At 45.8% G+C, this 24016-nt stretch overlaps 1 protein-coding gene across 10 annotated transcripts in view; it reads left to right on the plus strand.

The window, feature by feature from the left end:
• Positions 1–22922, plus strand: part of ARB2A (ARB2 cotranscriptional regulator A) — a 259673-nt gene extending 236751 nt beyond the window's left edge. For 7 of the 10 annotated variants that reach the window (XM_083817159.1, XM_083817152.1, XM_083817151.1 and 4 more), the window contains 2 exons: positions 4364–4530; positions 21097–22922. In XM_083817159.1, the coding sequence (XP_083673285.1) occupies positions 4364–4530; positions 21097–21117 (188 nt within the window). In that variant the 3' untranslated portion in view covers positions 21118–22922. The remainder of the gene's footprint in view (positions 1–4363; positions 4531–21096) is intronic. The other 3 variants (XM_083817161.1, XM_083817153.1, XM_083817158.1) reach the window with 1 other exon arrangement.
• Positions 22923–24016: the final 1094 nt, after the last annotated feature.

The raw sequence follows: 24016 nt of genomic DNA on the forward strand, positions 1-24016 counted from the left end.
ATTTTTGTGTATAATATTGATGCTATTGAAATCACTTAACAGCTTTATTTGCCAGAGATAACCTGTCTAAAAAAAGAAGGTTGTTAATGCTAATATTTTGAAATTCACCTCACATCCCTTGTTACTCTTTTAGTTATTTAAATTCCATTTTGAAAATTCCCACACTGTTTCAGAACCTGATTCATCTTGATCTCACTGCCGCAGCTTGGAACACCTCTCCTCAAAGCCACCCATAAATGCAGTTTTTGCTTCTTTTAGTGGATTAGCCAGGCCCTGAGTGCCCCACACCAGGGTTGGGAAGAAAACATGGAATGTGGGGTAAAGTCGGTTCTTCAGAGGTCTGTCTTACCTACTCCTTAATGTGGTGGGCAGGATTTTATGGCCCCGCAGCCAGCAGTCGGTCAGACAGCAGAGGGGTTTTCACAAGCCATCCGAGTTGCTTCTTCCAGACCTTGTCTGGTGGTGCCAACACTGATCAGCCTCGATTTAAGTGGACTAATGGTGGGTAAAGGCTGTGTTGTTAGCCATGAGCCTACCTGGCCATACAGCATCCTTACCTCAAGCACATTGTTGCAGCCTTGTCAGCATAAAAACAAGTTTTCTGAAAGGTGCACTGGTAACCTGCTCTCCAAAACACTCCAGAGAGTTAGTACTTTTTTTTTTTTTTTCCAGTAATATCAACCTGTGTGTACAGTAACAGAAGTGAAATATTTGGCAGTTCTATGTGTATACAAATATGCTTCATGTATATAAGTACAGAGCACAGTACACAAATATACCATTTACTTAATATAAGCAACAACATTCTGTGGCAATTTTCCTAAGAATATATTTTATACATCTGTGAAGATATATATATGATATAATTATATGACAAATAAAAATATTTGAAGGTAGTGAACAGATTTGTTTATATGCATAGTCATTTACTTACCAGGGTAGCTGATCTCAAATGCAGAACTCTTATTTATGTTGTGCCATAAACATATATTTATATACATACAAAACTACACATAACAACTGGGAGCAAATATCAGTGCTAAAAATAAATCTTTAATTCAGGAAACTTTGCCTGTGGCATACATGAGTGCTCTGTGTTAATTTGTGGTGCAGACTGGATGAATACTGCAGTGCAATTAACCAGGTATCTGACTTTCTTGAGTGGGAACCTATGTTGTCTATATTTTCAAGACAAAATTAAGTCTCCTCTGATATGAAGTTACAAGAGGGCAGATTTTCAGATGGGTTTAGCACACATTTGTGCATGAAAAATGTACATACAGTTGCATGCCTGGTTTGTGTTCACAGGCATTGTGATTTATGAGCACAAATAAGTAAATATGCTACAAATTATGTATGCACTTAAACTGCATGGCATTTTAAAATTTGCATGCTATTTGCATGACATTTAAAATCTGATCCCACTGGAGCAGGCCCTGCTACCCAATGGGGAGAAACGAGCAAGAGAGGTCGCAGAGCCAAAATGGCTTTTGGTATCCTTCCCCATTAAGAATGGGGTCATTGCAAAGAGGGAAAATAACTGTAGACATTCATATCTTCAGCTACATACCATTAATTATTAGTAAACAATTATTCTGTGGTTTTATATCTGAATTATTACTTCGAAGAGCAGCATTTCACATGTTGCTCTCTGGACTACTTAATGCCACAAAGAAAGTTTTGTTATTTACTATTATTTTGTGAAGGCACAAAAGGAGCAACAAAACTAATGTATTGTCACAAAGTCAGCATAACAGTAAGTCTTACAGCTGTGCATCTCGCTGCTTTCTAGATTACTCTGCAAATAATAAATCAAATTTCTCCTCAAGGTGACATGTCAGTAATTTCAAATTTGATTAGCTGTATATGAAGGATGTTGATACATTCCTACATGAGCTAATCTTTGATATCTCAGCAGACTGACAACCTTAGCACTTCCAGTGCTCCTCCATGACGGTGTGGCACACTGAAATAACCTTAAGCTACTTAAATCTATAAAACCACAGGGAGCCTGGTTGGGGTGCGGCTCAGCCAGCTTGGCTTTGGCCTGTTCCTCCTAAGAGGATCTGGGGCGTGGAGTTCAAGAATCTCACTGGTTTGGTTTCTGATGTAGTGAACAAAAATGGATGGGACCGAAAGGGTCTGGTTCCTTTCCCCATCCTTCCACGCTTCCAGGTGGAGGGGGTGAGCCCTGAGTGCGGGTCCACACAGGATCGAGCACAGACAACCTTCCCCTGCTGACTTAGAGTCTGGCTCGGCTGCTGCAGCACAAAAACCCAGGGCCACAAGAGACGCGGTGCTGGTGGAAAGGTGTCCAGGCACAAAACATTAGGTTTAAGTACCATCACCCTAGGTGGATAGTTTTACTCCTGATGGAGCTTCATGGAAGTGCCAGATTTTCAATGGTTCGTAGTCAAAACTTATTACAAGTCCACAGCTCAGGCATTCCTTTTTACAAAAGTGACAGAGAAGAACAGGTTTACATTGCCACTTGTGTAATGATTTGTCTTTATTTTCTTTGAAGGGACTGTAGGGGAGCTCTTTGGATTGCAAAGCTGGCAATTTTATTAAATGAAACAATTTTCCAGTATTTATTTTTAAAGAGGGAAGAGCCTAATTCTTTTAGGCTTGTTTTTTATTCCCACTTCAGATTTTTCACACAACATTCACACACTTTATCCACATTAAGTAAAAACACGTCTTATTTCAGCATTTCTATCATGAGCCCTTTAAAGAAAACACACTGTGCTGCCTGTTACCAGAGAAGCCTGTCAAGTAGTCTGCTGTTCTTAATGACATTACTTCAAATTTAAGGAAAGATATTTAAAGAGGAAAGAAAATGCAAAACCTAAGAACGCTAGTAACACCCAATGACTGTTGCTTAACAAACTAATTTGTGCGTTGTGTAGATTTGGCTTTCTGCAGTATGTTAGCTGCTTGGTTTTTAGCTTTAGCAGGCTAAATAAATGGAACATAGCTGTTTATGAGAGAAATGCCTATGCTAGTGCCCAGTTTGCATTCAAGACTGCATACAAAGGGAGTAGAAGAGTCCTCATCCTGAAAAGACAATGAGCATTTGCAAAGTTTTTACCGAATACTTGATGGCCTGTTACATACCAGGGCACTGTCAGATGGGGTGTATATGTGTGCCTGTGGAAGGAAAAAAGATGTCATTTTCCTTTCTTCATGTCTCCAGGCCCCAGTATGTTCACATGCATTGAAATGTAACAGGTACAGGTAGATGCATAGGATAAAAGACTCACCTGGAATAAAAGATGGTGCTTTAACATTGTGACAGCTTGGAACAGCAAATAACTAGGAGTTCGGGGTTAGCAGATTTTGTACTGCACAGAGCAAACATGGTGTCCCAAGGTGGTGAGCAAGAACTGCTCCTAAGGATAAGTGCAGCAACATCAGCCATTGCCACACCTGGGAGGTACATCGTGATATGGCAGCAGTAAACAAAAAAATGAAGAGTGGTTGATAATATTTAAAAGATACTGGCCATAAAGCATAGATAAAAGTGTGCAAAGTGTGTTGTGTTATCTGGATGATAATATGATGCACAAACAGTGCAGTTGTCATAAATATGCTACTGAACATGAATGCTTATACAGGTGATGGCGTTCTTGGGCAGGTTAGTGACCTTAAAATATGCCTGGCTTATTACAGATTTTGAATGAGTGTTACGTGCCTGCTTTTGAAACTGAGCCTGTTCGGGCTTGGCAGGACTTGGCAGATTTTCTGTATTGGAGATTGATCAATTAAGTTGCTGTTTGGGGATAACTGATTCTGTGCCTGTGGCTATGTCACCCTTCCTTCACGTCTCATTCAAAGAGTGGCACGATGTTAGCACAGAAAGGTACATGCTACAGCTGGAGCAAGGAAAAGAAACTGTGTATGGTTTGCACCCCAAAATACATGTCATGGCATCACGCATCATAACAAGTACAAGTTTAGATACATGGATTCTTTCCAATAGGATTCTTTCCGATAGGTTTATCATTAAAACTGTGAGTGCTGTGTTCATGGTGCCCTGTATGACTCTTCATACTGTTTTTTCATCCGTTCATTTTCTTTTTTTACTCTTCTGTTATCCAAACACCCACATAGGTAACTGTTAGCTAAAGCTATGGCAGCGAATTTCGGGATGAGTCTAGAGGTGCATGTGATGTGACTGCAGCATAATACTGCTTTTAGTGTCTGGCCATTCTCGGTTCCAATGACGTATGAAACGCTCGAAGTTTTAATGGGTTAACATTATCCAGTGTCCTCCACAGTGACAGACGATTGCCCAATCAGTTCAAGCTCATGCTAGAGTGAGCAATGACAATGTACAAACATTTTGTATTTTATACTTTAGTGCGCCTACATATGTTGTGTCCTGCGAGTGCAATTTGTCCCCTGCAGCGAGCACAGCTCTTCGGCGCTTTCCGTGCGCCACTGGCTTGGCAGAGTAACAGCTCGTGCATCCTCGGACGAAGCCAACCTGTGACGTCCATCTGGATTGCTGTACGCAGCCTATCCCAGGTGATGGTCAGCTCCTCTGAGCCCCCCTACCTTACGTGCCAGTGCCTCGGGAACTTCTGGTGGGCTGCCTCAGGAGGAACTCACCACAGATGAGTTATTTGGGCTTGATTTTTATTTGAGCTTTATTTTGAACAGAAATTATTATTTCTGTGTTATCCTCATTCTTTACAGCAATCACAACAGCGCTGTGCAACCGTAGTGGTCATAGCCCCATACAGACATGCTATGCTCTCAGGTGGAAACAACAGTTACCTTCAGCTGGATTAAGATAAAAATACGACTAGTAGTTTAGTAAATATGACTGGCCATTAGAGGTGACACTTATCTGGGAAGATACGTGACCTGGAAACTTTGGGCCTAAGAAACCAGATGAGCCAGGCCTTTCCTGGAAAGATCAGGGACATCCCGACTGTGAATGGTTCAGTGGCACAGGATCTGCTTCTGTGGGGAGACTCTTGTCTGCAGGTGCTTCAAAACCCTCCCTGGGACTTGGGAAATCATGCAAGTTTTACTCCCCTAGTGAGATCAGTTCCCTACTGTTGTTCTTTAAAGTAGACATTGTTTTTTACTTTAAATATCTGTTTTTTATCCCAACACTTAATTCCATTCACTGCAATATGGCAAATAAAGTGCCATATTTCTTGAGTTTCCCAAGCTGTATTACATTCTCCATTTCCTTGTTGTGCTTCATTATAAATGAAATTATTTCAAGTTCTGCTGAAAAAAAACACTCTCTTTTGACCCAAGCAATGGGTCAGTGGAGGAGCCTAGTAGAGAAAGGCACAAGAGATCCTCAAGGGCAGCACAGTGTAGATGGAAGTTGTATCAGAGCAGTGCTGATAAGCACGTTCCACCAGGGGCCAAGTCTCCAATCACCAGAAGCAGTTCCCAATCTCTGCATGGTGTGATCATGAACCATTTCCCTTGCTGCTTGCTTGGCAGCCTTCTCCCCGTGCATCTCCTCCTTCCCACCGGCAGCAGTAGTCTCTGTGGTCCCGTCCCTGAGCCACTCTGGTACCTACTAAACTGATTGTCTAACTTTTCCCTTCAGTCTCCACTTCAAATATTCTCTTAAGTTACTTCTTCTGTGTGCAATTCGCTTTCTTTAACCTCATCAAGAAGAGAAATTTTGTCGTGTGAGGCTCTGTTAATGCAGGCCAGGTGTGGAGTTGGAAATCGTAGATCCAGACGCCTGTACTAGTGAAGCCAGGCAAAGTAGCTGGTAGCACTAGAGTTGTTCATTGTCGCCTTCTCCGTGAATCAAAGCTAAGGAAGAGGGAAGCACTGACCCAGCCAGTCCGTTCTGGTGGAGCTGGGAGGGGATGGGTCCTCCAGGAGGCTGCTCACAGCAAGATGGGAAAACCCGTGCCCCGTGGACCCCCAGCCCGCTCCCCTCCATCTGCTCCCCTCCTCGTTCCCCTCGTGCCACCGGTGCTGCCCCTGCAGCGCGGCCCCGGTCCCTGTCCCCACTCCCCAGCCTCTCTGCAGCCAGTTCCCTGCCCTGGGCTGCCCCCCTTCCAGCTGCAGGTCCACCTCCCTCCTGCATCCTTCTTGAACAGCCAGCTCCGCTCTCAGTCTGCCCCCAGGACTAGCTCTCCCCTTTCTTTTGTGGCATTAAGTGGCTTTTTTTTCCCTTCTTTCCTTGTTTCGTCTGCATTTGGAGTGCAGGACGGAGCGAGGCCACGCTCGGTTCCTGTGCCTGATGCCACAGTGTCCACGGGGTCTGGCAGCAGGCACTGCAGGAGCAGCCTGGCTCAGCCCCGCCAGCCCGGGCTGCAGCTCGCCCCTCGCAAGCAGCATCTTCAGAGCAGTCGTGGGCCAGTTTCAGCTGCCAGCTTCTGGGGACTCTTTGCTGAGCATATGCAAATGAGACTTTTCAAAGTCTTGTGACGAGGAAGAAAGCTGGGTGGTTTTTCATGGGAACTGCAAAAGGACAACAGGGACCATACCTTCCAAATGCAAACTATTGCTGTGAAGAATAGAGACGCAGGAGCTGCTCAGTGAATTTCTTGTAAGGCTTTATTTTCTTTTCTCTTTTTTTTTTTTCTTTTTCTTTTTTCCCCGTCAGCGGCAAAACATGTTTTTCCTCAATCTTATTTCCTGAAGTGACTAAATCCTTTTAGTTGAAACATAAAAAAATAATAATAATCAGCCTGAGGCAGAGACAGAGCATGGGAATTTTCATCCCAAATACTTAGCTTGGCAAAATTTATAAGCAACTGAAGACAAGCTCTTATAATGGAAACTATGGAGATCCCTAACTACAAAGGATCTACTTGCTTTATACACAAAAGTCAGATAGGAATATCTCCATGACCCATTTGGGATACTAAACCCAATTAAAAAGTATCTGCTTTTCGTATTTCAGAAAGCCACATTAAGCAATCAGTGTCCTAAGAAAGCATTTGGTTTTAGCACTTCCCAGCCTGTACCAAAGCTGTTGCATCTATTTGATTTGCTAAGCTTGTCTGCCATAGATTTATTTGATTCTTTTTTTTATTTTTTTTTTTTTGCTGAACCATTTCTGTTGTGAAACTTAATTTATGTACCAGTGTGCACACCAGAAGTCCAGCTTAGTCAGTGCTGTGCAAGGGCAGCGGCATGATCCCCTCAAGGTGCTTCCCTATTAAAGAAAACACAGAAAATACGGGAATTGTCACAGTTGAGGTGGTTGTTACTCGGATCAGTGACAGAAACCCTGGGCCACGGGGCAGGTGCTGTCATAGTCCTGCCCCAGCGGGGGCATTTTGGTACATCCCAGGGATGTGGTGCAATGGTGCATGGGGGCTCTCTGCAGGGAGGGGAGGTCACTCTTCTCCCTCAAACCCGGCCGGGACCCCTGTGCACAGTGCGAAGCCTGGGGCAGTGTTTTCTGAGCAGGGACTGATTTTCCTGGCTTCACAAAGGAGCAATCCGTATGGGACCAAGCCCTGTGCGTCCCCTTCCTTTCCCAGCTCAGAAGCAACCCCGTAGGCCTGCAGTGGAAAATCCACGAGGCGTCTGGAGATGTGGAGGATTTGCACTGCAACGCTCGGTGAGATTCCTGTGGGGAGGAGCAGTCACATAGTGCAGCTACAGAGGCACAAAATGTGAAGCATTCGTGTTGTTTTGGTACTGGCTATGAAAAGCGTGTCAAAACAGATGGGTATGTTGTTGACGGAAAGCGCGTTGCTTTTTAGTCAGTCATAGATTCCGATTCCCTCTTTTTGCAAAAGACTGAAAAAAATATTTTCGTAATTTAATATAGCAATATATCATAGTTATAACCTTTCATGTATCCCTAGACTAATGGGGAATGTGCTACATGTATTCCAGCCACGGTGCAAGTTTTCCTTAAGTGCTTATATATGAGCTCCCCTCCAACTTCCCTCTACAGGAGATTTAGTTTTCATATTAACTCCTTGCAGGATCTTTTATGAGCAGTGACTGTCAAACTGTGCTTGTCTGTGCATTTGTGCATGCTGATATTGTTCTCATTTAGACAAACTTCAGCTCCCACCTCAATCTTGTTTTTCCCCATGTCATTTTTTCCCTAATATATCAACAGTTGTTTTAGGCTTGTTTTGAAAAAACAGCCTACAGTGTTTTAGACAAACCAAGCCAAATTGGAGCAATAAGTATTAAAAGATATGCACAGGGCACAAACAAAAGAATTCCCCAAATGTATTTTAGTGATTTTCTTCCTGCTTTTTTAATATAATATTTGTGGGCCAACTGTGGCAATAACTGATAATTTTAATGCAAGATGACATAATTCCAGTTCAGCAATTCTTCGGAGAGAAATTACCCTGACAACTTCTTTCCATTTTGTCTTAATTTTATTAAATAAAAGAAAAAAAAAAAGTAGAGATTCTCAATGTAAGGAAAAGAAAACAATTTTAAAAAATAAGTTTTGAAACTCATTTAAATATTTCATCTCTCTTTCACTTCCAAATATTCTTTCCTGGCAGATTCTTGCTTTTCCATCTCCAGCTCTTGAGGTTTACCATCTTTCTCGCTGACAGAGACTAAATTCAAGTTTTCTTCAGCACCCAGTGAACTCTTGGAAGAAGATCCCTACCGTGACATGAAGGATCTTGCTTGCTTTTTCTGTGAGCCTGACTTAGCAGCATCGGTTCTGTCAGAAGACTCCACATCAGAAGGTCAATTTTTAGGTCATGACAGTATTTCAAAATGAGAATGGACCAGGGTCATTAAGCTTTGCTATTTCTCTCTCTTTTTTATTTTCCTCTCTCTGTCTGGTAGGGATAACAAACATTGTTTCTTCAGAATGGAGGTGACTGTGTCAGCTAGAAGATAGACTTGGAGCTTGGTGGCATATATATATATATTATTTTTATATATATATATTTAAATGGCAGTAGCAAATCAGTCCTCATTTTGGAATAAATTTGGTCTCCCAAAGGGAGCTTATTTAAGTGTCGAAGTGGCTACAAACTTTTCAGCTCTTCAATTGGATGATGAAAACTGTGTTAGCAGAAAGATGTGTTTTTGGGTCTGCTTTCAGGCCAGTTGTGCTTCTCCTGAGGTTGCAAGGCAGGACTTGATCTGCAGTTCCTCCAGGAGAAATCCGCATCTGTCCTTCCCCCTGCTGGTCCCTGGGTCCTGATGAGCTCTCTCCAGCCACAGAAAAGCCAGAAAAAGCAGAAAAAGCGTGAGAGTCTTCCATTTTTAAAGGATTTATTTTTTGTCTTTTTTTTTTTCCTCCTTCCACCACAAACTTGGCCTTTCCACATTCATCCCAGACTCTTGCTGGTGGCAGACCCACCTTCCATGCATATGCCCACCTCTCTGGGAAGGGGATTTCAAGCAGGGCGTTAGTGGAGGTCACCCCCCCCCTCTGTCACAGCATGTGTCCTCATCTCATCTCAGGTACAGCCACCATCTCCCCTCCCTCCCTGCTGCCCTATGCTTTGCTGTGCCCTTGGTCTTCACCCCTTGGTCCTCACCCCTTGGTCCTCACCCCTTGGTCCTCCCCTCCTCTCCCACCTGGCACCTGTCTCCATCCCACCTGTCTCGGTCCCATTCCTCCCCAAAATGAAACTGCTTGTGGGCCACAGTTGATGTTCTGGGCTGCATTGCTTGGGAGAAGTACCAAGCAAGGCACGGACACATGAGAAGCATATCAAACATGATTTCCTGCAGTAAAGGGGGGCAAGATGCAGCTCCGTGGTTGTTAATCTTGAATGCTCCCTCTGATGACATCTCTGAGGTTAAGTCATGGGAAGTGCAATGTTACTCAGCTTAGTTAAATTTAGTGTAATTCACATCTGCAAAGCCTCTGCGAATTAGTGCTTAGTCTTAAATTGCTGGTTTCCACGCTATGGGCACTTCAAGTATCAGACACCAAGTCCTGATGTGTTATGAATTAGGGCATGGAAGCTTGAAGTCCATGAGACGCACGCCAGAAAAATTCAAGTTTCTGAGTGTTTCTGAGGCAAATATGCAATTAATTTAGTTTGCGACACTAAACAGCTGGGATGGCACCCGAACAGAGCATTCCTTCCCCTTCATTTGCGGTTCCAGCCCAGATGCTGGGGGTGGCCATGGTGGTTTTGAGCCACGGTGCTCACCCAGCGCTGTGGATCCCGGCCACACACTTCACGTCACGGGGCTGTGATGGGTGCAGACCTGTATCGATTACCAGGACTTGCAGGAGAGAAAAAATCTTTGCACTTCAGATTGGTTATAAATTATAAATAGCATCTCCAAAGGCTGTGAGTTACAGAAATAGCATTCCTCGGAGACAGCCATATGTAAAGCTGCTGTAGGAGAGGTTATTAACTTTATGATTGCAGCACAGCTGTACTTGACCCAGAACAATGATCATTGCCCATGAAATCTCGCGGTCTGGGTTCAGTCCCCTGCCTTTCTCAAGAATGTTCATTAGCAATGACCAGCAAAGGTCACGCTTACGTAAGAAGGTTAACGCTGACTGTATCAGTGTGAATTCACTGGTGAAACAGCACTGTCTTCTTCTTCCCACCATAGCAATTTTTTCACAGTTTTTCTCCCACAGAGATTTTTTTTTTTTTTTTTTTTTTGTAATTACTTGGTAAAATTCAAATTTTAACAGAATGTAGAGAACCTGTCCATGACTCCAAAACTTGAATTTTAAGTTCTGTTTTGTTATGCTTTCTTTGTATTCTGGTAACCCAGCTCTATTTTCCAGGCATTTTACAAACACAGATGTGTTTCCTTCCATGAAGTCACTAAAAACTGTACTAAATTTCCCATGAAACCATCATTCTCACCTAGTAGACTGACTGCTCATTTGTCGTACCATTCAGGGTAGGGCTGCTGTATTTTCATGGATGTGTCCTCATTTTTCTGTCTCACCACTATCCCTGAGTGGTAGGTGCAGCCTGTGTCCATGTTTTTTAAAAACCTGGCAAAACCATGTCTCAGGCTCTGTTTTCCAGTGAGATGTTTACCAGGAGAAGGTCTGAGTGAGAAGAGTTTGAAGGAAAAAAGAAAAAAAAGAAAAAAAAAAAAGAATGAATTAGGGGGCCATGAAGACTGGAGAGATGGTCTAGATGGGTGGATGAGATCCAGCAGGAATTAAGGGGCATCTGATGGGCAAGGGTTTGGGAAGAGCTGTGAGGTGGGCAAGTTTGGGGGGAGGAACTCAGAAGTTCCTCCTAGACAAACAGATGTCTTGAACAGAATTAAAATGGGGAAGGAGTGAAAAGAGAGTTGGGAAAAAAAGAAGGATTGAAGAGGGCATTCCTCCCTCTGAGGCTTGTGTACATACTGAGCGTTATGGAGGGGCCTCTCTATCTGCCTGAGACCCATGAAAGCATTTGCCCTGTCAAGCCTGAGGTGTTTCTGAGCATGTACAGAGGCAGTGCTGTAATAAGGCACAAGCGCTAAGGTCAGGCGCAGAGGTGTCAGCGGAGCTTAAACACCTCAGGGGGCACTGAGCAGCTGAATCGGGATGCTCAGGATCATTTGGGTTTAGGCTGTTAAATTTCACCTCTTGACACAAAGCGCTAAGTCCTTTCTGGCAGCTCAAGGCACCTGGAGCAGGTGTCCAGCAGGAGAGAGGTTGGATGTCCCCACCACTTGCCCTGTTCCCACCCTCCAGCAGCCACAGACAGCAGGAGGATGGATGTGTTTTGCTCAGCTTTCCCTCAGGAGCACCACCGGTGTCTCAGAGGCAGTGCCTACATTGATGGGGTTTTCTTCTTCACCAGCACAAACTCAGCCTCAAAAAAAAAAAAAAAAAATTACCAGGCAGAGGCTGGGAGCTGGTGAAGACACCATGGAGGCATGGAGGGGTTGAGTTGCGTTGGGTTGAGTTGGGTTGGATTGAGTTGGGTTGGGTTCGGTTAAGCTGGGTTGGGTTTTGGGTTTGGTTTGGTTGGGTTAAGTTGGGTTGAGTTGAGTTGAGTTGCGTTGAGTTTCAAAGGCAGGGCTTTTTTACAGTGATGAAAGTCACTGTGTGAGCACCAGTGGCAGGAAGCACAAGACTGAGTTGCCTCTGAACGTAACTGTAAAAAGTACAGTACATAAAATGCCGTTCCTGCACCTGCAAAAATAGTCTGGGCTCATGTTGACTGTAATCCTCTGCCTACAAAGATACAACAGGACATTATAATCCAAGCAGAAATTTCAGAAAACAAAAACCCTTTGAAATGCTCCTTATTATGAACATTTTCCACGAGGGGGATGGGGGCAGCAGGAGTTCATTTATTCACTACAGGCTTACGACATTTGAATTCAGATTCTTGCTGAAAGCATAAAAGCACTGGGCATTTGCTGCAGCGCTTCATGGCCCATTTGTTCCTTCAGCACAGGGCCGTTTCTGTCCCTGGAAAGACCTCCTTCACTTCCGTGATTGCCAGTGTTGGCATCCACACCAGTTCTGGCACGTAAGGGGAGAAAATTATATTCAGCTGTTTTACTTTATAATTGCTTTTTTGCAATTGCAGGTCTGTGCTTATCCTGCTGGTGATTAAGGGCCCTTTTCCATTTTTATTAGGCAGGGTGTCTTTACCGTCACATAATGCAGGATTTTAAAGCACTGCCCTTCCTCGCTGCTCTGGGTGCAGGCGCTGCCATTTCCACAGCTTCGCCTTGGCTGCGTGTGTGCCTGGGAGCGCCAAAGCCGGATCGGCTCGTGCTCATGCTGCTGGTACAGCTGTTCCTCGGGTGATTTACATAATTTCATTTGCTTGGTGGGTTTTACAAATCTGCAATGTTCTTCACTGAAGGAAGCTTACATCAGCATTTTCTGAATTATTTCCAATAATTAATTCTCCATCCGGATGTTTGATGGTACAATTACTATTTAGGAGCAAATAATCATAAAACACCATCACGGAGAGTAGCTATTTTCTAAGCGCCAGTCCTTTCACACACCCGGTCCTGCTCTAATCAATGAAACTCCTTGCGTAAGTAGTGCTCTCCCACGTCAGCAGAGCTTGCCAGCGAGGGGTGTAACTTCACATCTCCGCCCTGTAAGCACTAGAATCACTGAAAAGCTTCGGGATTTTGGAATAAGCTCAGATTTTTAAATCTGCCCTGCAGTATTTCATTTGGCATGAATTAAATGAGCATGCAGGTACTGCCGTGGTGTGGTGTAAATGTCAAGTGCTGTGCACGCACTAGGGCAGCACTCCAGCCCCAGTCTTGGCTGCTGCCAATCCCCTAAAGCACAGCGGTGGCGAGCACAGCTGCAGAAACCCCTGTTGGACTTTCCCTTGGGAAGCACAGGACAAGGAGAGGCCACTGACTGCTGTCATGGCACGGCTGCATGTTAAGAAGCGTCGTATACATTGCTGTTTCCCAGGTTTATAACCTGTGGGAGCCTCGAAGCTTAAATATGGGCATTATACAGGTCTCCAAAGAAGCCAGGTGGATGAGTGTTCTTGGGAACTGAAAGGTTTCTAAGCAGGTCAAAACTTCATTTACTTATAACTTTCCTTTCCCCTGGTGGAGAAAATGATATTTTTCAAATGATAACTACTTCGTGCTCTTGGGTGCAATTTTATAAAGTTGGGTGTTTTTTGTTTTTTGTTTTTTTTTTCTAATTTATGATAGAAGAAAAAGAACCTACATCTAAAAAGTTTACTCTGATGTGTATTATCAACAGGTTTCAGAGCTATGATATACCATGCAAATACAATCAGTGCTACTTGTCGTCTAAATACAGCTGGTAAAATCACAGACTATTAAAAAACAGGGCTGGATGGAAGGAAACTCAAGGATGTGTGCAATTTGTCAGCTATACCTTTAATATTCCCAAGAGACTGTTGCCTGACCCATTGCTACATAATGCGATGAGATCCTGCAGCTTCCATAGGTGCTTTTTCACCCCCAAAATATCTTCCTGTGATGTAAAGTGAACTCCCCATCTCATATTTGACAGGCAAGGAATATTGATGTTCATATGTAAATACAGGTAAATATATAGATGTAGAAATGTCTGCAGATGCTGATGACAGAGATTTGCATGTAGGTGTCCATATAGAAATAGGAATAGGATGAGTTTGCTGCCCAAGACCAGTCCCTTAAAACCACTGGGTTTCTGAAACTCTTCCATCTCTTTAAACGCCATTGATCATCCTGCACCTTCATCTGCTAACCTGTTTGTGATTCCTCCTGTTTGTAACACAGTAGCTCTCTTTTCCTTTTTATAATGCATGCTCAAAAGAAAATGACTTGACCTGCACTCAGAAGCGAGCGACCTTACAACTTTGGCTTATTTGGCCAGTTAGTGCTCAGAGGAGCAAACAGATGACTCATGCTCTTGGGACTGCCCTTAATATCTAATGAACAGTGGTGAAAATCACGGCTGCAACGGTGTGTTAGCTCCCAGTCTCTTTCTCGCTTTGCAAACCTTGCTCTCACTCAGTTTTTGCATCAGTCCTCACATCAGTTGTGTGCAGGGCAAGAGGAGGCTGTTAAATATTTTGTTACCTTTCTGAACCACTTGCTGCTTCTGAGTAGATTATGTGCTGTAAATGAGGAAAAAAAAAATGGAGTTCAGAGGTAATCATTGTTCTGGGCTGGTGGGATTCTTGCCGCTCTGTTTCTGCTGTTCTAGTAAAGATATTACAGATAATAAACGTCCGACAAAAGTAAACACTGTTTTCAGTGTCACAGGACGAAATAACTAAGCATCACATGCCTTAGTATGTGTAGTCTATTTTCTGGCATTGCCAAACAGCTTCCCACGATTTTTCTCACACGAACACTCCATCCAAAACAACTTACTGTGGGACTAAGCCCTCTACTTAAGCTGTATTTCATTCCTCCAGCTTTGCCTGGTTCTTCCCTCTTGGTTCCTCCAAAGAATTCATTTCCCTACCAAGGCACTTCTAGATTATTATCATGTCCATGACTGCACAGACTATTACATCTAAGCCAAATTAAACACACCAAGGTTTTGTTCTTTTCTGTGTGTGTGGTTTTATTATTATTGTTATTATTATTACAGAAATCACTGCTTCCATTTCATTAATTAGTTTATGACTTCTCTCTTAATTTTGCTTAAGCTTTTAACACTTCTTCACCACTGAGATGTCCAGAACTGCATATGCAGAAGCTCCTAAGATCATCCTTTCTCGAACCTCTTGGGCAAATGGACTCTTCCCCAATTTTTTCCTGAAGCTCGTGTGCTCTCTGTCAGAAGTGCATAATGATTTTAAACAAATACATTTGTTAAATCTCCTAATATAACAACTGATGATGCTCCGATCTTCTTCTGATGATCTTCTGTTAGGGGGTTTGAGATCTGGACATTTACTTCAGTAGAGCAAAGCAGTCGCAGCAGCCACAGTAATTTCTGCAGAGCACATTTCGCTTTCTCTGTGCAGACCCAAGGGATCCTTCTCCAAAAATAGTAAATGGAGAAACCTTATGAGTTAAAAATAGGTAAACCTGTCACTCTGGATAACGTATGATGGAATCAGGGGTTAAAAAGTTAAGTTCCTGGTTAGAACTTTGGGATAGGGAAGTCATTTCAGAGCATCCAGAAAGACAGGTGCAGCAGGTAGGATACAGCTTTTCCTGATGCACACATGCAGGTTTGGACAGCATCATTGCATCATTACACCATTACACAATGGCATACGTGAGGATCAAGAGTGAAGACTGTGTGTGTAGATATCGTGACAAGGAAAGAGAGGCATTTCCATCAAGGCCTTGTGAACTGCATTCACCTCCCTGGGCCAGAGGGAACGTGGCCCATCATCTCTTTGTGCATTTGGCGTTGCTCCTCTATGTTGTGGAAACATGAGTAAAAGCACACTTAGTGAGTGCTCAAGCACTGCTGTTCGTGTGAATGCCCCAGAAGCCCTGGAGGAGGCCTTGGCAAGGCTTGGTGCTGGTGTGGCTCAGTGCCTGGGATGACAGACGTGGCACCGAGGGTCCTCCCGGTGTGGCTCCCACTGATGCCAGGTGGAAGCTTTCCACTACGCGAGGTGCTTCATGGAGAGCTGCGAGACTGCCTGCTCCATCAGGGACTAAATCCTGAGGTGCAGAACAACCTTAATTCATTTCAAAGCCCATGGTGTTGCAGGAGGTGCTGCTGCATCAGGGACCGGACCCGAGGCCAGCATCGCGGCTGGTCTCAGCAGAGAAACTTCCCAACCTGGACACTTCCCCCTGCAGAAGTATCTCCACTCAGGGACAGGCTTCCAGGTCCCACTCTGCTCCTGCGCAGCTTGGGAAACCTTTGTCCCACACATCTTATCAGCCCACTGGGGGGCCTCCATTGTGCCTCGCAGCCTCCAAACACCACGGGAGGAGGTTTTTGTCCCACGCAGCGTGGAGGCGCGGCAGGGGGGCACCTTTGTGCCACGCAGCTGGGGATCGCCACGCAGGAGCGAGCGGTGGGGATGGAGCCCGCGGGTGGACAACGTACTGTCCCTCCTGCAGGGCTCTGCCAACCAGGGACCAAGGTGCAGAGGCAGCAGGGAGGCCTGCGTGGCACCGGGGTCGTCTGCACCGTGCTCACACGCAACACGATGCCACCTCGGCAGGCACTGATACGATCTCCTAGGTCCTTTTCTTCCCTCTTCCATTTTTCCTGCCCATTTAGGCTCCTGTTATTAACTATTATTATTTATTTTTATATTATTGTTTTTGTTATTGTTGTTATTGCTGTTGTTTTGTTAGCATTAGTATTGGTGTCAATATTAGTATTAGTGTCAGTGTCAATATTAATATTAGTGTCAGTATTAGTACCAGTATCAATATTAGTATCAGTATCAATATTAGTATTAGTAATTATTGGTATCAGTATTCATATTTATTAGTATTAGTATTAGTATTAGTATTAGTATTAGTATTAGTATTAGTATTAGCATTTATTAGTATCCATATCAGTATTAGTATATTAGTGTTAATATTTGTTAGCATTAGCATTAGCCATAGCATTAGCATTAGTATTCATAATTCATATTCATATTCATATTAGTGTTAGTATTAGTAGTATCAATATTAGTATTTATCAGTATCACTATCAGTATCAGTATTAGTATCAATATTAGTATTATTTCTTCTCTCTCCCTTCTTTTTCTTCATGTCCTCTTCTCTGTATCACCTGCTAATTCATCCAGCTAACTAATAAGTGCTCCTGTTATTCTCTTAGATCACTAATAACCGTGTTTAAAAGACATAAGCCCTAACACCAATCCCTCAGTGACACCACAGCTCTATTTCCAGCCCTGCACCACACCTATTATTTCTCTTCCAAAGCACTCTAGCCAGCTCCCAAGAAGCTCGGACAGCCCCAGCCCACCCAGAGGCAAGGGACAGTGCTGGGATGAGGCGCAGGACCAAAGACCTGTGGACACTGTGGTGGTCGCCGCGGGCACGGTGGGCGTGCAAGAGGCAAGGTGTACTGCAGTGGTGGCACCATGCTGCAGGCGATGCCCCACATCCCTCCCACGCTCGTGGTGTCCAACTGGCCTGTGCAGGAGGATGCGGTCATGGCCCCGTCTTCTGTCTGCTGGATTCTGTGGTTCAGTGAAGTGGGCGAGTTGGTTTTTTGTCTGTTCTTGTGAAATCTGAGCCTGTTTTGTTCTACAGCTTCTGTTCTCCTAAAGGCGCCTGTGGGGTTGTGTTTTTTTTTTAAATGTCAATCTCTTACTTTAATAATTTTCAAAGGTAAATATTATGTGTGGTGATTTCATTTAATCCTTCTTTTCTCAAATTAGCATTGTTTTTCTTCCTCCCCCTGCCCCAGTCCTCTGGTGCCTACCTGATTGTGCATGAGTTCTCAGAAATAATTGCCAGTAGTTCAGCAAGTTCATTAACTGGTTCCCCGAAGACCCTCAGATGCATGTCATCCAGACCCGGTGATTTGTATATTAAATTTTAGCGAGTATTCCCTCACCTGATTTTTTGTATGAACAACTGTATCATCAAGCCTGCATTACTTCCAACTGTCAGTATCTCTTTCTTGCCGTGCGTAAATTGATTCTGAAACCCGTTGGCTGTGTTAGTCATTGCTCGTTTTCCCTCCTGGTTGCCGGATCCGCCCTCGCCTTGGTGCTGCTCCCCTGCGGTGCCCTGAACTTGACACAACACCATTTCCCCTGCCTCTTTCCACACCAGCAGCCGGCAGGTCACTGCTGTCTCAAACCCTTGGCTGCTCCTGCATTTTGTCCAGCTGTGCCATACTGGTGCTCCCCCAGCTCCCGTTCCTCTGCGGGTCCTCGGGAAGCCCTTGGACTGCCCCTCCAGGTCTTTGTGGTGTCGGGAGAGGCGGGATCAATGGCTCTAATTCTTCGGCAGCAGTAGCCTTGGCTTGTTTTAGGACGTTCCAGCTGTCTCCCACACTTGGCGGCCATCATATGTCCTTTTGTTGCACCATGCTCCTCAGATTTTTCCGAGAATGAATGTCATGAACCACTGTACCTGTGCTACAGCCCATTGCTTGACCGCACTGTGCAGTTTATAATCACGGCCATTGAAATTAGCGGGCACCAAGAGGATATATACCTTAGAGTATCTCGGCTGTAGTACAGCTGCCTCGTATTATCCGACTCTCACAAACGATTCTTTCAATCAAAAAATAGATGGCTTCTCATGCATTTAATTTAGATTTGTCTACTGCTAAATACATGATTGAGATTACATTCGTCAACAATATTTTTCCTCTGGCGAAAGCCTTATGGCCAAATCTGTCATCACCCTGAGGACATAACTTCTCTTCCTTCTGTCTAATTTTCCAAGCCTTTGGTATATAAATCATAAATGCACAGTCTGTGCAGTGTTAAATTTTTAGGGCTCTCCCTTTAGTAGTAGTTGAATGTGAATAAGTAAGGACAAAATTTGACCTTTAAATGACTGTAAAGAGCCAAGGCAGATACTTGGCAAGCTTTTCTTATTGCAATATTAATCAAGCAAAGAATCATCATAATCCCAGAAACTAAATAGCCATTGTAGTGATTTTATCACCAGGGAAATTGTTCATCTGTCAGTGAGATTGTTACTAGGAAAGGGAAAATAGTGAGTGTTAAAATTGCTTTAGACCGCTGAATCATTGAGTCCCTCCAGACTCAAAGCTTGAATTGTTTTTTGAGAGGGGTGGGTTGAGAGGGGTTGCTACAGGAAAGCTTTAGGTTAATCAGTTTCAGTAACACCAGTGAATGTGAGCCTGATCTCTCTTGAGGGAAAGAGGAGAGTGCATGGGAGAAAGCAAGGCTGAGAAAGGGAAGGGGAGGCTTCTGAAACTTATTGTTTTGCCATTTTTTGTTTCTGGATGGCCCTTTCACAAAGGAGGAATGTTGTTGATGAGAGAGAAGGAAATGGGGAAAAAGAAAGGAAAGAAAAAAGAAAAGAAAGAAAGAAAGAAAGAAAGAAAGAAAGAAAGAAAGAAAGAAAGAAAGAAAGAAAGAAAGAAAGAAAGAAAGAAAGAAAGAAAGAAAGAAAGAAAGAAAGAAAGAAAGAAAGAAAGAAAGAAAGAAAGAAAGAAAGAAAGAAAGAAAAAGAAAGAAAGAAAGAAAGAAAGAAAGAAAGAAAGAAAGAAAGAAAGAAAGAAAGAAAGAAAGAAAGAAAGAAAGAAAGAAAGAAAGAAAGGGAAAGAAAGAGAGAAAAGGAAGGGAAGAGGGAAGGAACATAATGTGACACGAGAGTGTGAGAAGGCCCAGCAGCAAAGGAGCACCCCTCCATAAAACCCACGCTTGTGCCATTGTCCCGCAGGGCTGTGTCAGGGGCACCCACAAGGCATGACGGATTGCCCCCCACCGCAGCAGCTCTGCAAATGGCGGGATGGATTCGGAGGTGGGAAGTGTTTGAGTGAAAGATGCCCCAGGAAATTTGCACAAGGTGTCACAAGCTGTCTCCCTAGGACAAACATGGGAGATGGGGGTGTGGGAACGTGCGTGTGTGCAGCGAGCGTTGCCTTTGTAGGCGGGCGTCTCTTTGTGTGGGAAGCAGTCAACTCTCTGGAGAGGGCTTTTTTGGGGGAAATCATGGGGTGGTTGCCTCTGGGCACACAGGGGAGGAGAGGCAAAGGGCCGGGCCTCCACCGGAGGCCTCCTCCCAGAGGCGCTGTGCCGAGGACGTGCGTCCCGCAAGGATGATGAGGGTCCCGCAGGGGCACCACAGTGGCGGCACGGTGCCCAGCATCCCTGGAGGGTGGCACCCCCTCCAGGGCCATCCAGGGCCACCGTGTCCTTCATTGTTGTCACCCCCAGATTGTGATGCTGTCACAAAACTGTTGCTAAGCAACAAATGTGGTTACCGGGTCTGAGCGAATAGCTGAAGGGGAAAGCGAAGTGTTACACCATTGTAGAGTAACCATAGCAATGACCTACTATTACAGACTAAAGAATTATCATTAACAATGTTAAAGTATCAAATGGAGGCCCAGGATCCAGAGACTTCCCGGCAGCATCCCCGCATAATTGGGTTATCCAGGAAGAGGTCCCAACTCTTCCGCCACTCTTGGCTCCTCGTCTCGGCGGGAGGGTGGGCGTGCATTTTGGTTTCATTTGGGGGCTGTTTTGCTGCTTTTTATTTGTTTTTTTTAATAAAGCAAATATGAGAGGCGTTCAAGGAAATGCTTGCAAGGTAACAGAGGTTCTCTCCAAAACGATGAGGTATGGGTGAATTCGTGTGCGGGTAAGTGGAAAGGGTCATGTTTTCTGCCTGCGCATCATGTATGGGTTCATCAAGTACGGGTCTATCGAGGAAGGCAGTGCTGCTAGGGTACGGTGTCCTGTCTTGGTCAAAACACATGTACTGGGCCAAAACACATGTATTGGACCAAAAAAAAAAAAAAAAAAAAAAAAAAAAACAATAGGAAACACAAAGAAAATGGGACAAGGTGCTCCAGCTCTGAAGAGCAAACTTTTCTTCATGGAGTTAGTGCTGTCACCGTGCTGCAGGGTCCTCACCTTCCCGGTCTGCAGGGTGTGTGGCTCCCACACAAGCATGGGTGTGGATGTGGATGTGAATGTGGATGTGGATGTGGATGTGGATGTGGATGTGGATGTGGATGTGGATGTGGATGGTTGCTGTTGTTGTTTCTCTATGATGCCCTGGGCACGGGGCCAGCCGTGGCATGCAGCATCCCCCGGTCACTCTGTCCCCTCTGTTCTGCAGGTACGGAGCGCCACGAGCTGACCTCCTGGAAGAGCTTCCCGTCCGTCTTCAGGTTCTTCAGTGAAGCCCTGGAGGCAAAGAACAGCTCAGTGAAGCCGACCCCAATGCGGCGCTCCAACAGAATAAAATATGAAGAATTGTAAAAGGAGGACGAAGGGAAACCTCTTCACTGCTTGCTTCCTGCGAGCAGTCTCCCAGCCCCTCATTAGATTGTTTTCTTCCTAGAGCATAGGGTCGTGATGTATACATCTAAATAGCGTTTTGCATTATTTCTAGATGAGTGCAACTGTCAAAGCAATATGGGTTCACTGGTTGTGCTTCCTGTGGGCTGTAACTTGGATTTCGTGCTGCCCATCAGCACGCAGATTAAGGCTGACAGTGGTACTGCACAGTGCAGCGTGGTGCAGCTCTAATTGCCCTGACATAGCCCTGCACCAGGCTGATGCCAGAATTTAACAGCTTTGTCGTGGTCCCATTGCCTGCAGGATTTTTGCTGCTTCATTCTAGTTTGAGACAGAACAAACCACAAATTATTCTTTTATAAAGAGGGCTCTGACTCAGAAGTACTAACAAGCCCGTGATTTCAGTAGTGATTTTAGAGTCAGTCGCCTTCTCTTTCTCTGGGACCAAGTGGGATCAACTCTTCAGTCTTTCATTTTCTGCTGGTAGGAGGGTTGAAGAAGTTTGGTCCAGATTTATGGGAAAGCCCCTTTGTTGTAGAGATTTTCTCCTCCTGCCGGATCAATGGCATTATCTGTGGATCTTATCTTCCTTTTGAAAGCTCCACTTAAAAAATGCCTATTCATTAACCGCCTGGATCACACTGTGAAATATGACAGCAAAAAAAAAAAAAGAGGGAGAGAGACAGAAAAAAAAATGGGGGCACATTTTCCCGTTTATTTTTAAATGCAAAGATGCTTCCTTTTTAATATGCTGGATTTTTAATGACTTGCTGTCCCGTGGCGATCCCCGGGGCCTGGGCTCCCTGCTTACGCCGCCTCCGCCCGGGCTGGACCCCCCTTGTCCCCCCTTGTCCCCCCTGTACCCCTCATGGGTCCCCCCCAGGTCCCCCCCGGTCCCCCCACCACCGCCCTCGGTGCCAGCAACTTTCGGCCGCGCATCCCGAGACGTGCCTGACAGCGTGCCCGGCCTGCGAGCACGCTAATTAAGCTCTTTTCGTTTTGATGAAGCGAAATTAGAGTGATCTTTTTCTTTTAATTCACCGGCCGTGCCGGCCTCGCCTCCGATGTGGTTAGCGGCGGGGAGGCAAAAAAGGTGTGGGTGGGTTCGGGACCCCCGCTCGTGGGATGCTCCCCGTGGCGCACCTGGGGTCCGGGAATTATTTTGGGGACAGGGAGGGGGCCGGTACCTCCGGGTGCAGAGCCCCTCGGGGGTGCACGGGGCGGAAGACCGGCCGGTTTTGAGCCGAAATCCTCCTTTTAGCGGGGTTTACCCTACAGGGAGCCTGAAGCCTGGGGGTGGGGGGGGGGAAGATGGGGAGAGGGGCTCGGTGTGCAGCCGCCCCCGACCTTCCCCCCCTGGTAGGAGGGCGCATTTGGGGTTTCTGTGCCCTTCCCGGGGAGCTTTGACCTGCGCCGGGGGAGGCGGCGAGGTGCCAAGCGTCGTGGGGACGGATTTATTTGTCTGCGCGTCGACGAGAAACGAAGTTTTGAAAAAAAAAAAAATCTCTTCTTGTAACAGCCGCCCTTTTCTCGAGGCTTTTACCTACCGCGCGTTCGCCTCGGGTTGTGCTTCTGTAAAGGACTGCAAAGCACAGGGGGTCCCCCCAAGGACTCTGTGCCAAAATAAAGATGCGCTTATCCCGCCTCCTGTGTCGCAGCGCCGATACCCCCAGCAGGTACCGCCGGGGGCTGCTACTCCCAAACGCCTGGGTTCCCCCCCAGAAATCCCCCGTGGGGTGACGGACCCGGGGGTGCTCCCTCACCCCCAGCCCCCCCGTGCCCATCCCCACACCCCCCACTCCGCGGGGTGCGCGGCCCTCCCCGCCGCCCTTCATTAATCCCGATTAACCCCGGAGTAAAATAACAGCGGTAATAAACCGGGTGGAGCCTGCGGGGAGGTTTCGCGGATGCTCGGCGGAGCTGCGGGCCCCCTGGCCGGGGAGAGACCCCCGGGGGGGGGGGGGGCGAGCAGTGCTGCACGGCCGCGCAAGATGCGCGGGATCTGCGCGGAGACGCTGCCGGCGTCGATCTGTGCGGAGAGGTAACGGCGAGAGAGGCGGCCGGGGGTCCACGGGGTTTTTCTCCGGATCGATTTTTTTTTGGGGGCTGGACCTCGGCGGAGGCGGGGGGTCCGAAATCAAGCTCGTCGGGACCCAGTGCTGGGGACATGTCGCGACATCCCCGTGATATTGTGACCAGAGTGACACCTGAGGGGGGCGAGGGGTTCGGGGGCCGATCCCCTCGTCGGAGAGCAACATTTCCTCGCCAAGGAGGGGGAAAGAATGGTCCTGGGGGAAATCAGCCACCGGCCCCATGGGGACCCCCAACGCAGCAGGGCTGTGGAAAAAATAAATAATAAATAGGGGGGAAGGAAAGAAATTGCATTGTGCGCCCATTGCTGCGCGCTGGTTGTAGCCATCGCGGTGTGAATCTCTGGGACTCGGTCACAAGATGCTGCTTTTCGTGGGAAAGTGCATTTCTCCTGTCCCCGAGAAACATCACTAATTGTTTTCCTTTTTTTTTTTTTTTTTTTTTAACCTCTCTAGGAATTTCATTCAGAAGTACAAATGGAAAGTGTCACATCTAAAACCGCGTGGAGCCACATATTGCACCGTGCTCGAGTCAGCCAAACCAAAAATAACCTGCCAAGAATGTGTGCATCCACCGCACACTTGGGCAGAGCGAAATCTCAAGGAGCCGAGGGATGGGTGCGTGTGTGTGTGTGTGTGCCTGTGCAC

The sequence above is a fragment of the Anser anser genome, assembly GCF_964211835.1.
Source record: "Anser anser genome assembly, chromosome: Z".
NCBI classification, from domain to species: Eukaryota; Metazoa; Chordata; class Aves; order Anseriformes; family Anatidae; genus Anser; species Anser anser.